Source organism: Dermacentor albipictus, chromosome 6, assembly GCF_038994185.2.
Source record: "Dermacentor albipictus isolate Rhodes 1998 colony chromosome 6, USDA_Dalb.pri_finalv2, whole genome shotgun sequence".
Taxonomy (NCBI): Eukaryota; Metazoa; Arthropoda; class Arachnida; order Ixodida; family Ixodidae; genus Dermacentor; species Dermacentor albipictus.
Window position 1 is genome coordinate 136,208,335 of NC_091826.1, and position 17,950 is coordinate 136,226,284.

Sequence of the window (17,950 nt, forward strand, 5' to 3'; positions counted from 1 at the left end):
TTTAATTGGCACAGTGAGGATGTAAAGTGGGTCATAGTCTAAGCTTGGTAAAACTGTCAATTTAGAAGTTATGGGTGATGCATATCTCCTGGGCTAGGATAGCCAACTCTCGAGTGGACAACGCGACTGGCGACCCTGTTAGTGCTGCCTGTCTGTATGTGCAACAAAGATGTCTGCTAATGTGGACGATTGGGGCCTACAGCAGAGCGAGAACAGCAAAAATGAAACCACCTATAATGTGTTTATGACAATGTGTCAAAACACAGAAAAGGATGTGCAAATGGAATTATAAAAACAAGTTTTTCTGTTGTTCAAGAATTGGGACATGCAGCATTTACTCAAAAGTTAGGGTGGTTGACAACTCTACCCAGGGCACCTTATAGTATGGGTTAGGGCAGCCAGTTGCCGTTTTTTGTTTTATTGCAAGCTACCATTATAAGCTAGAAATGTGCCTGGCCAAGCCGCTTTCCAGGGCCAAACGGTAGGAAGGAGAGGGCACACTGTCTTGAAGTGAGACAAGAGTATAAAAAAAACGTTTGTGCAGGCTCTTGCTTTACATGTATTTTGCTCCCACAGGAAAAAACAAATTACGTATAAAGCCAAAAGACAATAGATGGAATTTATTGACAGGAAAGACAGAAAGGTCAACCTGAGCTAGTGCGCACTAGTTTGCTACTCTGCACTGGGGAAGAGGGCCGTGAAAGTACCTGGGTGACTACGAGAGAAGTGGGGAGTGCTTGTGTACGTTAGACAGTGGCCCTACAAAAGGCGCTCGTCTGTCCTGCAGAAACTTCAACAGTGCTTCAGTTGCCCACATTGAAGTTGCAGTGTCAGGCCATGGGCAGAGGATAGCGTCCTCCGACAGTGGTTGCCTGCCAACGCTGGCTAGGGAACTTTCCAACGTCCTTTGCTCCAGAATATACACTGTGCAATTGCACAATATGTGTTCTAGCATTTCAGGTGTTTGGCAGTGTTCACAATCAGGGCTGTTCGACTGGCCGATGAGGTGTGCATAGCAGTGGGTGAGAGCAACGCCCAGACGAATACTTTGTAGCAATGACGTTTTGCTCTGCGTAACCATCGGGGGCAAACAGAATTTACCATCTGGATTGATCATATGTAGGCATCTGGATATTGTCATCGTGGGCTCCGTATGTTTTTGTAAGGTCTTGCATGAGTGCCTTGCTCATAGAGTTGGTGTCAGGTCGCCACTAGGCAATCTGTCCTTCATCGAGAAAGAGAACGCCAATCTTGCTTCTCTGTCAGCGAGTTCATTGACAAGCTCACAACAATGACTAGGCACCCATTGAAACCTCATCACGTGGCTACCTAACTCGGCACTCTGATGAAGTTCAGTGATTTCCTGCATAAGGGAAATCAATTATTGTTTTTAAGAAATGTAGATAAAAAGAATGTGGAGACATCTTCCAAATCTACATCTTCCACATTGCATGTGCAGCATAGGTAGGCACAATAAGTGGACACCATTCACGCTTCTACTCGCGCTTGCATTTCGTGTTCCTTCACACTTGCCAGCACCCACCTACTCCACCCTCGCTGTCACTAGACTGCACACTCATTCCGTGTCCAGTCATTCACTGACACACTGTCTCCAAATTAGTGTGCAGCGTTATACCTTAAATGGACACTAAAGCCAAATGTTAAGTGAAGCTAAAGTGATAGATTAATGCTCAAGAATGTCTAAAGCATCAATATTATCGCAAACAAAGCTGTAGTTATTGAAGTAAATGCACGACATGACTTGCGACACGCCCGGGACATTCAACTATTAGCCAGATGATGTAGGCAGTTATAATTATGTCACTACTACTCAACTGCTCGTATAAATAGAATATTCTATTGCATTACAAAACTGAATAAAATGCTGCCTGTCAATTTCTGGTTAATTTTTAGAAAAGACGAGCTCATTGGCGTTACTCTTGATGTGGGTGGTCGGAAGTTTTCGGTTTCGCTCGACTCGCGCTTTCACGGTTCAGTAATTTCATTATCGCCTTGTCCTGCGCTGCTGTTGCTGGCTCACGAAACTAGCACAAACTGCAAGTAGCAGAGAATTCCATGTCCATTTGATGTCATGGGAAGCCCGAGTGGTCCACGCCACTTGACCAAACCAGCTGCAGCAGCGAATTCAATGCTCTGCCATGGCTCAGTCTCTCCATGGCCGCACATTTGGGTTTTGCACCAAAAGCAGTAGCGCTGTCTGTCGAGTGCCATTTTACTCACTGTCGGCAGTAAACGGCGATGATGGCACGTGCAACATCACTACTGCCTGGTCGGGGGCAGGCGATTTGAATTGCGCTTAAGGTGTGCAGACCCTTCAGACGTGATTTTCTCTTAAATGAAGTCTTTCCTTGGCACAAAACAAGCGCTGCGAAGTTTCTGGAATGGTATTTGAACAGTTCATGTTGATTTAATATTTGCTTTTGATGTCCCTTTAGTAGAATGTGTTGCACGACTAGTTCGTTTGTACTTGCAGGTTTAACAAGTGCACACCTTAGATAAGACAAAAGAAGGTAGATGCGAGACGAGCGCAAGTTAACGCTTGTGTCTACTTCGCCTAAGCTACTGTGCGCTTTTTAAACCTGCAAGTGTGGAACGAATACGAGTGCCTTGTTACCAGGTCTGACCTGGAAAGCCAGTGCCACTCCTGGCAGCAGTGTGCAGGTGCGATGTAATACAGGAACTTACCAGATCAACTCGCCAATAAACCCGCTTGTGCTACCTGAAGGCATCGTAGTTTCTAAGACATTTGCTATGCAATGAACGAGAAGGGGAACCGAGGGGCCCGACTTTTGTTACTTACAATAATATGAAGCCAACAAAGAAAGCATAGGGAAAATTATTTGTAGGTTTTAACTAAGTGCAGGAAAAACGAGTGTGCATAGAAAAACCTTGGTTTTCTTTGAACGTGCTGTTACTTGCTTTCCTTGCTTGGTGCATCTACTGGTGAGCTTTCCGATTTCAACTGCTTACAGCCCGTACTGAAACTGATGAGCTTTTTCAGTCATTCTGCTAACACGCTGAAGCAACATGGGATAGTCGGTTAGGACTAATTTTCAATCTAACGTAGCATAAACTCAACAGAGACCCAGTGCTTTTATTAAGCAAATGTATATAAAGAACCGAATGTCCAACAAAAACGCAAAATCCAAACATGCGCAGAATACGAAACAAGCTGCAGTGATGTGGTGAAAAGAAAACCGGCAATTTTTCTCGTAAGCATTACATTGCAAACTGTTTGGAATTAGTGGTTCCTCGGCTTGTTATTCTCCACTGAGCTACAAGCGAATAACTTTTATATTTGCTGAGCAAAATTGCTAGCACAGAAAAATTGTGTTTCGAAACTGCTGCCTGCATCAGAGAGTGTGCATCTCTACTTGTATTGGTTAGTCTGCCACATCATTGGGCCATGAAAGTAACGGCTAATAAGTGGTAACCATCGTGGTTCACACCACCAGCCCCTCAGACATTCCAAGTGTGTTGGGTGCTTGTGGTGCTCTCTCACCCATGTCATTATAAAAGTGAGTCTCTTCGCCGCATTCTCTGATTTGCGACACACGTCGTCCCATCTGGCCTGCCACTTGCGGTTTGCCTCTCGGGCGCAATCTTCGGTGGTGCTTGCCATGCATCACCATCGTTTAAGTTAGCGCCATTGCACTTTGTATGTGAGCTGCTCTTCGGGAGTGGTAAGCACGCGTGGCCTCCTCATCGTAATGCATACTCTGTTATACCCAACTAGGTTTCTCCGAGGCAGCCAATGACAGTTTTAGACATGCTGTTCTGTATTTTGGATGCGTGATCTCAAAGAGCGTCAGCACTGTGCGCTTCACTTTGCCAAGTGCTTGCACCCTTTGCCTTACGGGGGTATTGGTGCTTATGCGAGTACGAGCCATTAATGATGATAGTTTTTGTGTGTGGTGCCCTACCCTATACAGCTCCACTGCAAAAGCAAAAAATTGTTTGCTTTCGCAATGTTGTCATCAGCACCACTGTAAGCAGCGTGGTCGTGACAGCACTCTCAGTAACACACTATTGATAATTGTTAAGTAAATGAAACATTGTAATCTCAGAAGACAGAAAAATCCTTTTATCAACGCACTGCTGTTCTGCACAAGACAATTGTGTGTAGCTGCACCTGCTATGCATGGCCTCCGAAATAACAGCAGCGTGCAGCATAACGTAGCCCACCATCACGAAATGTCCACAACGAGTCCTTTTGCTGTCGTGACGTGCACTTTTGGGTGGGGCTTTGCCCTCCTGTTTTCTCCGCTGTGTAGCTTCCACACCGCACTAGTGGAGGCAGAGAGAAAGCCAGATATTGGTGAGATAACTCAACTTATAACTAGAGAATTCGAAAAAATTTTGCAGCACATTGATGGGATGACATGCTTCAATAGTATGGCAATTCTATCATTACTTTGAGAAGTGTTTCAGGGCCCCTTCAAGTGGGCATTGAACAAAAGAAAATAGTGCAGTGCCACTACAAAGGCTCTTGGCAGTTTCAATTATATACCCAAGTGCCACCAAATGTCTTGACTATACCTGCCGTGTAGCAATTTTATTTCTGCTATGAAAAGCAGGCAACTCTTCATGGATGAACTGCTGGCTGCATGGCACAGTAAGGGTTTTATGCTGCTGTGTCTAAGTAGTTTGTATCTTTAGCGATTTTGTGCATCTTAAAGGGCTCCTCACCAGGCCACATAGCAAATTTTGGTTATACGCTGGAAGTTATGTGCCCTCTGAGAAGTGTTCTACCACAACAATATTTCAGATTAATTTCTTAATAGCAGGGATAGAAATATTTAAAGTGGAGCGAACTTGTGATTTCAGAAGGCGAGCATCACCGCCAACAGACACTGCTCCACTTGGTCCGTCTACTCTCTGCAAGCAAAATTCCTTCCCTGCGTTGTCCCATACCGGAGCCAGAGGATCGTGTGACGAATACGTCACACGGTCTACTCTCCGCAAGCAAAATTCCTTCCCTGCGTTGTCCCATACCGGAGCCAGAGGATCGTGTGACGAATACGTCACACGATCGTCGCAGCTTGTCAATACTGCCACAGCCTTCCTCTTATTTTTTTTTTTTGTCTCGCATTTTTGCTTCGTAGCGCACTTCCGGTGACAGTCTTGCACAAAAGCTATTGCATTTGTCCCATGTGCTGCGGACAGTTTTGTGCGCTCTACACGAGAACACATGACCAGTGCAACAATCATGAGCAATGAGGCAGGTGTGAGTGCATGATCGTGCACTGGTACCTGGTTGAAAAGGGCATATAGTTTCGTTATCTGCACACACAACTGCATGATGTGGGAACAAGCAGATGACACAAAAGTACATTTCTCTTGCTATGGTACGAATTGAACCAAAAGCACGCAGACATTTGATTTGTATGTCTTATTATTTTTCTAAACTTTAATTCATCTATTGAAGCAACAGAATAAACAAATAACTGATGTTGCCTTGAATAATTTTCGAAGTCGCATGTCGCCATGAGCTACGTCGCAACACTGCCATGTAAGCAGAGGCACTTGTTCAATATACGTCTACTCTCACTGGCTGGGAGCGCAACACCCACAACGAGAAGGGCGTTTCGTTTGAAATTTAAGCTCTTTCTATGGCACGTAGGGATGTAATACTTAGCAGACATAATCATTAGCATGCATTGTATGTGTTGCATTTGTCAAGACAAAATGGCCAGACCTGGTGAGGCGCCCTTTAAAGAGTAAAAAGCTAGTGGCTACACAATTCAAGACTTGAAGATCGAGGTGCCTTGAAGAATAATTTGACAGTGGAAAATTCGGAGAGCAGTTCAACATCTCGTGCATGCATACCTATAACGCAGACTTGCAATGTAATTTCTTAAGCCTTATCATGCTTCAATGACATATCAGTTGTTTTTGAACATACACAGGCGGAACATATTTTCTTGTGTCGCAGTATGCATGGTCACACATGAAAAGAGGTCCTTTGAGTCTCGCCAATGCAGTTAGTCAGGAAAATGTAGGCCGATTTTGCCACTTGTGTCTGGCATTAATTATTTACAGTAGTCATGATCTTGTTCTTTCTGTGGTAATGCAAAGTAGTGCATGCTGTTCTGGTCAGGGTAGCCATTGAAGGTTATTATGCCAAGTCTAATCTCACAGTAGACAGTGAGATGCATAGACTTAGTGAAAAATTTGAGAACAAACTGAGCTTTAGTGATCCTTTGATCTCACATTCTGAAAGAATCATCATTGGTCATGTTTGTTTGCACCATAAATGCTTCAGTGGTGCTAGATTCATTCTTATCCCAAGCATAAGCAGTCTTTTTATGAATGTTTGAAGAAATGCCAAATGAAGTTACACTAATGAAAGAATACGGTCTAACCTTGATGTAATGAACCTAGATTCAGTGAAATTTAGGATGTAATGAACTATTTTCATTTCTCGATCTTAGCTTCATAGTAAACCGTGTATTTTTTTGCAAGTTAAAGTAATTTCATCGCACAGTTTCAGTTTAGCAAAGTTTTCGGTCGTTTCACTTGAAGCCTGTATGGCTGGTAAATGTAGCAGACGAGCATAAAAATGTCAGCCGAGGCAGAAGTTATTTGCAAGCCTCCTTTTGCATGAAAATTTGTACTGGCAATGATGCCGTTGAAGCAACCGTGCCGGGGTGCGGCAATTGGGAAACTGCTGTGCCACTTGTTACATTGTTGGCCAACTTTCTCAGAGAGCTGCAATTTCCTTCAGCTTCGACGTAAAGGGTGAGGTGAACGCATGGTATCAACATGCACTAGGGAGGCTTTGTGATAGATCTGAGAACCGAGATCTGTTCACATTTGCCTGAGCGCATGTGACACCGATGAAGCTACGAACATCACTTCGTCTAGATTTTGCTATACCGTCATCAATGTTCCACCTTTCTGGCAAAACTGCATTATATTTATTGCGATTATATGGACACACCAGCAAATTTCCGCTGTCTTCATCTCCATGATGTTCCGTACAAAGCCCAAGTGCGATAAGATAGTAGCCGTACACCTTGTGCTATAGGCACGAGGGAAGGCATGCAAGGGTGAGCAGAGAAAGATGGTGGCTTGGTGTAGCGTCGTCATCTTGCGCTCACTAGGAAGTGCGTGCCAACTGTTTTGCAGGCGCAAAGCAAAGAGGAGCAGGGACATGTGTGCTGGGAGATGGGGGAGGTCAGAGTAGCGTGCGTCTTGGAAGTAATCTGCGTTGGATTCGAAGGCTAGCCGACCAGGAAAAGCTTGGTGTGCACTGTGTTGTTGTATGCCGAGTTCATGTTGAACCGACAGGCAGCACGAATGCGAATTCGCTCACTGTTGCTGTTGCTCTTCATCATGCCAGTGTCCCAAGCACGAGTATCTGTGGTCATTGATTGAGATGTATTAAAGGGCAACTCCGGCGTTTTCTTAACCATGTTAGGATATTGTCATCTTCAAAAGGCATTGACAGTACTGTCACTGGCAGGGTGGTTCAGTTTGCTTAGAAATTCATCAATAATCTTAAATAAGCAATAAATGAGATACTAAAATCGATACGGGTAGCTGCTTCACGTGACATCACGATGAGTCACTGACATCTGATCCTACACCACCATAATGTAAACACGCAGAATGCATGCTAAAAATGCAAAACAGGTGGTGCTAACGCCAAAGAAGCGGAGCAGATATCTGCTGACGACAAAGGGAACTTTGACAGACTTTCCGAATTAGACGGCGGCGATTTAAGCGACGATATGAGTGACAGTGGCAGTGTAGTCTCTGTCATAAACGCAGGGTGGCCAGTAAATAATCATGAGTTGGGAATGCAATCAATCTTTAAAATTAATTTTCAGGAAAACTAAATGACTTGCAGCCATTTAGTTAGGCACTGATAATCGGAGTTAAAAAAGAACACATATTCAACATTTTATTAAGATCAGTGGACATCGAAAATTGCCAGAGTTGCTCGTTTATGCTTACTTCTGCACATGTGACACCGTGCTTGCCTATTTAGTTGGTTGGTTTATGTTCACAGCACTTTATACAGCCGATGAAATTGCCGACCTTACTGCGTATAGCTGTCTAATGATTTGCTGTTGCAATCAATGCTTTGCCTTTCACGCTGAAGTGCGCCTTTTTGCGAATATTGTCATCTTTGTACGCTTTTATTTTTAAAATGTGGGTGTCATCTGATTATGGCTCCAGGTACTGAGCGCTGTCAGCCATGGCATCCAAAATGTACGTCGCTGCGCAATGCGAAACACGCAAATCTCAGGTGCCATCAGCCATGCCGATGCACTGCTCCTGGTGCGACTGCATGCACCGGCGCTCATGACCGCGCTTTTATAGCCCAACCTTTTTGTGATTTGTTGAAGTGCCTACTGCGAAGGCATTATCTATCAGGAATGTTCTGGAAATCTGTGAAATAATTATTACTGCTGAGACTTCAAAAACAACTGAACAAAATTCACGATTTAACCAAATTTTTTGTGCTCTGAGTACAACTTGCGTGATAGCAAGGTTCGACTGTATTTGCGTTGATTCAGGAGAAAAAGTGAGGCATAAATTTAGCATTTTTTTATTTTGTTGCAGAAAAAATCAGCATTTTAAAACTGCATCTGAAGGTACACATGGTGCCATGCTTTCTCTGCTTAGCAAACAGTTTTGTAACTGCGCAAACAAACAACCACAGAGAGAGAACACACAAGGACAGATGCAGAGAATAAAACAAATGTTCTATGCCAATGGAAAAGGCAAGGCCAATGTCGCCATTCGACTGCATGAACTTAGTAACAGCTTCCAAGTTTTTTGTTTCAAATGGGTCGCTCACTTCAAGGTACGACAAACACTTCTGCAAAAATCTGCTTACATCGTACTGCCAAGTTCCTCTTTCACTCACGATGGACTGGAAGAGCATATCCTCTTTGTGCGTCTTGGCCGTAAAAAACGTGATCCGTCTGTCCTTGTGCGCTCTCTTTGTGGTCGTTTGTTCGCGCAGTTATGAAACTGTTTGCTAATATGCACCAACTCGCCCAACAAGTTTTCCTCTGCTTCAAATGCCATGAATGATTTCACTGGTGGTGCTCTACAATGGATGCACAGTGCCTGTAGGTACGATTTCTGGTAAGGCCAGTCTAATGTGCAGCTTAATGACTGATGCTGTGGCAGCTCTCAGTCTTGCCGATATTTTGTAATGCCAGTGCCTGGAATAATGTAACTTGTAGAATCCTTGCCGTTTTTCAAAGTTATCTTGGATCATAACGAAGAACCACGTGCGACCAAAGGCCGAGGCTGAAGCAGTAAAACTGAGGCAAACAAATGGCAAGCACTCTGCTGTCCTGCTATAAAAGATCTTGAAAGACCAAATGTACTGCAACAACCCTTATTGAGGGAGCTGAAACAAATTGAGAAAGTGGTTTGATTCTTGCTGAATGTTGCCAGTTTGAGTTTCCAGTGGCAGCCTATCTGAATGCAGAAAACATTGCGATGCATCAGGTCTGCAAAACCTTGTAGCTCCATCACTGAGTGTGGCCGGCTGCGCAGGAGCAGCAGTAGTGGCTATTATGTCTGGAAAAGTAGTAACGGGTGCTTGCAGAGGGTGGTGTATTAAGATTAGGCCTATAGTAATTGATGCAAGTGGCTGGAGATGGCCTTCACTGGACATAAAATATGCCAACAGGAGGGTAATAAAGTTAATGTGAGCTACACCTGTATGGGGCTGATGCTGTGTAGTCTGTGATTGCACCACCCATTCAGTATGACTGCTGAAATTTTAAGAAAATGAAACACTGTTGGCACTCATTTATTATGTCCCTCACAGAGTAATGAATATCTAGACTTTTTTTTTTTTCTGTGGGCATTACAGCCTTGAGTTGAAGGGGTAACCATTTTATTTTTTCTCGGTTCAGTAAAAATTTTCCACAGTGTTCACAGTTGGATTTCATAAACTAGGATTTGCTCGCATGACGTTAGACAACTGAGCGAGCACATTGCCTTCTCGAAGCTTGTTTGCGATGAACAGTCGTCAGAGTCGAACAGTGGACACTGCTGGCACCAACAGGCAGGACTAGATGGGGCACCCTGGCCCTCGCAGGAGGATCACAGCACACACTAAGCTTGGCACATCTGGAGCACACCACTGTTGTGCAACGCCTTGGCCGACTGTCTGGCTGGAAACCACTACAAAACCACCTTGTCTATTCTGTGGTCTGCACTGAAGTATACGCAGTGGGTGCGTGCATCGACATAAGAACAACTTGCTAGTTTTCACGAGTGCACGGAAGACGAGTGCAGCGTATCTACACAATGCCTGCATCGAGTGGCTTTTCGAGATGTTGGCCCCACCACCTGTTGCATGGCAGTGCTGTCAAGCTGGTTGTCCCTGGAACTCGCAAGGCACACAAGCGCTGGTCTTCGAAATGAGCAGGTTTCAGACAAACTGCTTCTTCCGACGTTCTTTTCTCCTAGGTATACCTGCAGTGTTAAGTAGAAAAGGCACTGTTACATCTAAAGAGACCTTCCTTTCTCTACTGCATAGCAGCTTCCATGCAAAATTCTTGCACATGAAAGTGCAAGTGTTACACTGGCTTGCAGAGATCAACACTTTTGGTACCAAAACTTAAATTAGTGCCGTCATTACCGCTCACCCGAAATTATGCAGAGCATTGAAAATGTCCAAACATCCAGGTGCGACAGCAGAACATGGTGTATCATCATCGTGTCAACACCATAAGGTGCATCATAGTTTTCTCAGGTGCTATTTAGAGACTGTTATTTAACAAGTTAGAGGTGATTACCACCAGGTACTTGCAGAAGTGTCGGTGATCTTTTTTTGTTGTACAGACTGCTAATTCATAGCCAATTGAGCCAAAGTGAAGTTTCATTGCTGCATTTGTTTCTCTTTAACTTCTCTGTGGGCCGTATTTGATAAAATGGGCTTGCCAATCTTGCAACTGTGACATTTTACACATAACATAGACATGTGCTGTGCATAAAAATAACTTGAGTGATCCTTAGTAATTGTTATAACCAAGTTGAATCTGAGACTAAAATATGTTCACTATATTTTGGTGGGCCTAAGCAGCCAGCTTGGCCAGACAGGAGATGGCTCATTGCTGGCCAATTGGTGTCCAGCTGTGCTGAAGCATGGTGCACGAACAATGCTTAGTTACAGGAAGCCTTCCAAAGCAATGCGATGGCAGTGATATAATTCAGGCGAATAATGCATGCTGACTGTAGCTGCTGGCCAAATCAGGTGCTCTTGTTCAGGGTGTGAGAATTTCGCAACTGTAGTACACATTTTGAGCTGCAAGCAAAGCAAAGAAATATTTGCTTCACTGTAAGATATTGCATCATATCTTGCATTCTCAGTTTCTTTATAGGCAAAGGAAACCCACTTATATGAAGCATGGTAACACAAGATTTAGTTTAATTAATTGTATCTTTTCATGATTGTGCCACATCCAAATGCAGCTGTATTTTTTTTTTTTCACTCGTAAGCAGCTACACATTTCTTGCAGGTGCTGCCATTGAGTGCAAAATAATTTATTTGGAAAGGCTAATGCACGGTATGAAGACAAAGCTCTCTGGTTTTGTTGAAAAAAAATTATTATTTTCGTTATGAGCTCCACCAGAATTATCAGGTGAAGTCGAGTTTGCAAGATCCCATATGTGTCATTTAGCTGTATTTCATGCAGCTAATTTTCCTTGTTGTATTCACACATTGCTTGCCTTCAACCTAGAACTGAAACTTTGTGGAAACTTGCAATCAAAACTAATGAATTTCCAAGATACAACCTTTCTGGTAATGTCTTTGTTTGTAAACAACAATTTACCACCACCTGGCCTACAGATGTGCAATAATTAACACGTGTGAGGTCACACTCTACTGTGAAATAGCAAAGCGTTTTGGCAAAATGCGTTCCTCGCATACCGTGCTTTGGGCAAACCCCGGGTGGTCAAAGTTATGCAGACCTGACCTGCCCTGCAGTTTTCCCATGTCGAAATTCACATTCTGACATTGTGAATATTGGAAGTACATAGAATACAAGCTCCTGGGAAAAGATGCCTTTTGTGTATTGACGTGATCAGCCACCCTCCAGGGTATGTCATCACGTTTCGAATATTTTTCAAGCCCCTTGTATGTTTAAATTTTTAGCACCCCCAGACACTGACACTGTATTGCAGAAGGAATTCTAAGTCTTTCCTAGTTTCAAAAAGTTTCATAGGTAGCTTTAACTGCTAGCAAGTATTTCTGTATCGTGCCTGAAAAAACTTCTTTGCTTCCTTCAAAACTTTCAGTACTCTCTTATTGGCTAACAGTGATGAGTTTTGCATGAAGAATCATTATTAATTAGTTTATGCACTCCTTTCTTACATATTAGGCTGTAAAATGGAGGTGGATGATCGTGATGAACTTTGAATATCATGATGTTTCATTTGAATGGTTACTGTATAAAGTGGGACATCTTTTTTTTTTTTATGTAATGCTCTTGCATTATTCATATGTCACGAGTGCTCCATTGCCTAGCTTGCTTAATTGGTCACTGCATTAGTGTCACTTCTTTTCACATTTGTCCACTCCATTCACATGACAGTAATAACAATATGTAGGCAATTTGTTATCAATAAAATGTGGTATTTTCAATTTTTTGTTGCTTAGCATGGTACTATTAGGACCTGTAAATTAAGAGGCAGCCATAAACTAATTGAACAATTTTTAGATATAAATAAGTTTTCTTGAAAAGTGGTGACAGCACATTCACTAAGCAGGAGTTATTTTCACTTACGCACCTTCGGTTTCCAGCTAATATAACAGTTAAATAACACCTGTGACTAATGCTGACAATGTAAGCACGTTTGCGTTCGAGACGAAATGTTTCTGAAACATTGTCTTTTCTCATGTTAACAAGTCTAAACTTGCATAGTTTTGCTGACTGCAGTTCACCTCAATGGCGTACATTTGAACGACTTGAACACGTACTAGCACAACACTTTCAGATTGCCATTGTTTTGTGTAAATGACAGTGTAAGCCCTTTGAACCTGAGAATAGTGATATCCATTTCTGTGGGCCAGTTTTGTTTGCGACTACAGTCTCGAGAGGTGCATGACAGACTGGCTTGCTCTGTTCCTGCGGCTGCTGCCATACATAAGCGCAAACAGATGTGCATTCCGGTTTGCTCTATAGGCAACTTCATTATTGCTGCACAACGTCAACACTTTTGTGTCGTGATGTCACAAAAATGCAGAGGACGTCAGGTTTGGCATTTCAAGGTGGCCTCGTTTTAGTGTCTTAGTGGCTTTTCCCAACCTGCCGAGTGCTGCACTGTGGGCAGCTGCACTTCCGGATTTCAAGGCACGTGTTTCTGTAATTATGTGTGTACTGCAGTGAAGATATCGCACATTAGATATCGAACATTAGTACTGAGACTTGGGCTAGTTGGTACACAGCTATGATGATGCAATGGCACGAAAGAAGCAAGGACGCACGGAATGTGCACCACAAATGCAACCTGGAAACTGCGCACTGTGGGGCGGGCCTTGTGCACGTGGTATGAACTTGGTTGAAAATTTATGCTTGTGGTGAAAATTCTGTCTGTCTTTATGTCCTCATTTTCATTGCACCATGTATTATGACCATTCCATTACCGCTTCACCAGCAGAGAGGCGTGTTTTAATTGATCACTTAGAGGCGAATAAAAAAAGGAGTGGGCCTAGCAGTGGAAGATTCTGCTCTGGCTTTGATTGAGATTGCATCGGTGAAAAAAATCGAGCCTTCTGCCACTGCTGCTATTCATGCTGCTTTTTTTTTTAGCATCCAACAGGGGTCACGTATGTTTATAAACACATGTGCATGCCTGTCCGCTGCATTTGAGAGAACTGATAAACGCACCAGGCCTTGGGAGAATTTAAAGGGCAGCCTTTGAAATACTGGACAGCTGCGCCTTGTCACTGTGCGAGCATCTGAGGGAGAGAGTGTACCTACGCCTGGCGCACCTGCGGCCAAAGAACCCTTCGTCGCAGAGACACCGGTTGTGGCGGATGCAAACGCCATGAACACAGCGCCGCTGGCAGTGCTCTGCAAAGAGGAATGCAGGGGTTCAGCACACAGCTTGTTCTGCACGGAATCGCCTATGGCAGTACTGTCTACAGAGTTGACGCACTGTGGACACATACTGGACACATACTATAAAAAATATCTATTTCTGAAAGGTTAATCAGAGTAGTTCTTGTTTTAGGTGAGGCCGAATCCCTGGGCGCCGGCCGTGCGCTTCCCAGAGGCAATGGAAAGATGCAGTGGCTCCGCGGATGGTGAAATTGTATTTCACATTTTTACACGCATTCGCTGGTTGCTGCCGAGAAAGTAAGTGTCGGAGAAAGCGAGAGACAATCAGTGACATAACAAAAGTTTATAGCACTGGAGATTCATTCGTAGTTCTTTATTCTGGGTTGCTCTTTTGAACTTGCGTCACACCGTTTGTGCCTCGGAACCAATTATGGCTCATCTCATTGGACACGGCGCCTGAGTGGTGCTCTAACTCGTTCTTTGTGCATGTGAAAAATATGTGTGGGACATGCATTATTACCACGACTTTAGCTGACCTTGAACCTACGCTGGGGCTCATTCCTGGGGCAAGGTAATGCCAGAAGTTCAAGCGCATGGGATACACTATGTCGAATGCTACAAGTTCTGAAGGTGCTCTCCAGGAGAGTGAAGTTCGCTCTGATCTGAGTGAGCTGGAAGTTGAGGATAAAATCGTAAATTAGTTGCTGGCTGCCATAGGGGTGAGTCCTTTAAAAAGAAAGCATGGACGAAAACGCTCGACAGACCTCTGCAAAAAGAAGATGAAACAGCTCCAGAGAAGTGCCATAAAAGTCTACATTCATACCTAGGTCTTCCACGGCCATTAACATCTGCTGAAGATTAAAACGACAAGTTTTCAGTGGGTGACTACATAACTCTAATGAAATAGCTGAAAGAAAAAAGTGAGAATGAAGGAGGATGACTGGGAAAATACAGATTTTGACAGTAGCTCCCATTTCACGGTCACGTGAAAAAGTTATGAAGTACTTAGGAGCAACAGGCATGCAAATCTACTCGTATTGGAGCAAAGGATGGCATTTTTGATACGCCCTCAAAAAAAAAAAAAAAAAAAACACTGTGCCCCATCAGTGAATAAGTCATATCTTCAGTAAAGAAATTTTATGAGGACAGCTCAGTTAAATATTGTCAATTGAGGAAAACAACGCTGTCTGCAGTGAATTTGTGAGAACTTCACGAGAAGTGGAAAAAAAATTGCAGTTTTAGCTGCGTATTCTCTTCATTCACAGCTTTGCCCCTGCCACACTGCATCTCAGCCAGAGGTAGTTAGACCCACACTTTCTGCTTGTATGGCGCATTAGAACTTGATGCTCAACACCGCAGGTTTCATGCAAACAACACAAGAATTGTCATCAACGATTGTTATGCCAGATGGAAAGGAGGACTGCATGCACGGCTGCTGTTGCGTGAGCAGCGATGCCCTTCGGAGGATGCTGGAGAGCACACCACCAGCCAGTTGGTACTTCCATGTTCAGCATTGGATCAGTGGTGTCCGCTGCAGACATGAAACAGCAATCTTAAGTGGCACTGAATCTTGTGAGAAGTGTTTAGGCATGTCACAAGAGCTCAAATTGCACCACTTTGTGAGCAAGCAGCAAGAAAAATATTGGAGAGCTGAAAAGAAATGGTGACGAGTTGATTCTTCAATTGGACTTTACAGAGAGTTATAGCTTCCTCATGCAAGATGCTCCCCAATCCTATAGCTGGGTAAATACACAAGCTACATTACATCCCTTCATTGCATGCCATTGGTCCAAAGAAATTGGTGCCCTCTGTCCAAAATCACTTGCAATTTCAGACTGTGTTGGGCGTACCATAGCTGCAGTGGCTACTTTTCAAGATCAAGTGTTGCAAGTACTAAAAGATGAATTTGCTCATTTGAAAAAAAAAAAAATCACAATTTCTTTGACGCTGCATCGTCACAGTACAAAAACAATAACAATTTTGTAAATTTGTGCTAGCATGAAAACGACTTTAGTTCCAGAGCGGGACCCTTTCTTGTAATGTGTCCTGGCAGGAGCACATTCGATGGCAGCCTGTCTTCAGCAGAGGGCACCTGAACAGCTTTTTGCACGGTCACAAAAAATATAGGATATATCTGTGATTCGGGTGCCAGAGCGAAGAGTTGAAGAAAAAGAAAGGATGCTCAGCAGGGTTGGAGTCCATGATATCCCTGAAAGGTATGCGCAACTTTTGCCACTTCATGCCATCATTGCTGATGACTCCAACACTGGGCTCACCTCCTATTCAGCCACACAGGCACTAAAGACTTCCCCCTCCTGAAAGCACCAAACCTGGTCCCACAACCTAACTTCTACTGCACCTGTTATAGCTGCACGAACGTATTGATGTGGAAACTGCAGCTCCTAGCACCAATCGACAGCCCTTGATGCCCTTCTGAAATGCCATGCCAGCCAGTCACACTGTTTCCAAGCTGCCAGCCACATGAGAACAGCACACAATCTTACCACCCGCGCCGCCGCTGCAGTTGCCCCATTGAAGCTTGCAGCACAGTGAAGCGTGCAACATAGGGACGTGGCGTGCAACATAAAAAATGTTTTCTCGCCTAAAACTCTGATTGAACATTCAGAGATATCTTTTGTACACCCTTCCAAATTGTTTCAAGCATGCATTTTTACTTGGACCACATCATCAAGCTACATGTGCCTGAACATGAGGAATTTTGCACACATATCGTTGTTTGTCCCTGTAACACTTCAAAGCTACTCTCCCATCGGCTTGAATACTTTTCTGACACATTTACTGCCATTTATCCAGCCACGTGATGCAATTGTGTTGTCTGTAAAACTTGTCTAAATTGGCACAGAATCATCATATTGCTTCACCCCAAAACACATCATGGGACAAAGTAGCGGGTTGCCAAAGGGAGAGAATAGGAAAGTGCAATTCCTTTTCAAGCAACCAGCAGATTTTTAAGGCTTTTTATGATATAACCAATAAATATTGGGCCCTTCGGTTTTCTTTGTTCTCGTCCATGTGGTATTGTACTTTGCGGTGTTCTTGTGCAACCTAGGTTTTGCCCGCCATAGCAACATTCAAATCGCTGTAAGAGACAAGCAAAAACAGTTTACGAGGGCAAATCATGCACCAAAATGATTGGCCACAATGTTTTGGAGCATGACCAGAGATGCAATGTCTTGTGTGGAATATTATGTATCACAAATCTCAAATCCTCACAAGGTGTAACTAATAAATAAACTTGAATAACTTCAGAACAAAAACGCCAGTTTCATGGCAAAAAATTACTCTTAAACATCCAGTGTAAGTGAAATAGATGTCCCTAGGATTGTCTTCTCTGAAATCGCATAGACTGCTATCACTTTTGTCTCTTTTTCACAATGTTTATCATAGCAGCTCCCAGTTACCATCTCTTACCATACCTGCCCATCGAGTGTTTTCTGTCTGGACCACGAATTCAAAATAGAACCGTTCATTGCAAGAACTAACCAGCTTCTACATTCACCTCTTGTCATCGCTATCAATCGCTGCAATAACCTACTTGGAGACATTGCTGGTATCACCGATGATGACGTGCTCACTTGCAAATTAAAGAGTCGTCTTGGGGTGCGAACGCTTATATTGTCACGTGGTAGTGACGGCGAAGAAAGAAGCAGTACGGTGGAATACAAAACTAGCTTTTATTGGGCGAACCTGTGCCCACAAAACAGGCTACACTTATAGCACAACGAAAGCGGCGAACACAGTCGGCGATCGTCGAAAATCTGATCAGCGGGTCAAGCGCGTCGGCTTTTATAGAGCAGTCGTCGAATGTTCCAGACTAATCGTTCGGACCCGCGTGCCTTCCACAAAGTTCTACACCATTC

The 17,950-nt window shown here is 43.6% G+C and overlaps 1 protein-coding gene across 16 annotated transcripts in view; it reads right to left on the reverse strand.

The window, feature by feature from the left end:
- Positions 1–706: 706 nt before the first annotated feature.
- The window catches only part of shf (WNT inhibitory factor 1), a 506,799-nt gene continuing 489,555 nt past the window's right edge, over positions 707–17,950 (reverse strand). For 6 of the 16 annotated variants that reach the window (XM_070541351.1, XM_065432220.1, XM_065432221.1 and 3 more), the window contains 3 exons: positions 15,500–15,600; positions 13,989–14,081; positions 707–10,476 (listed from right to left, as the gene is read on the reverse strand). In XM_070541351.1, coding sequence (XP_070397452.1) covers positions 10,270–10,476; positions 13,989–14,081; positions 15,500–15,600 — 401 coding nt within the window. In that variant the 3' untranslated portion in view covers positions 707–10,269. Of the gene's footprint in view, positions 10,477–13,984; positions 15,601–17,950 lie in introns of those variants that run through there. The other 10 variants (XM_065432225.1, XM_065432223.1, XR_010564459.1 and 7 more) reach the window with 10 other exon arrangements.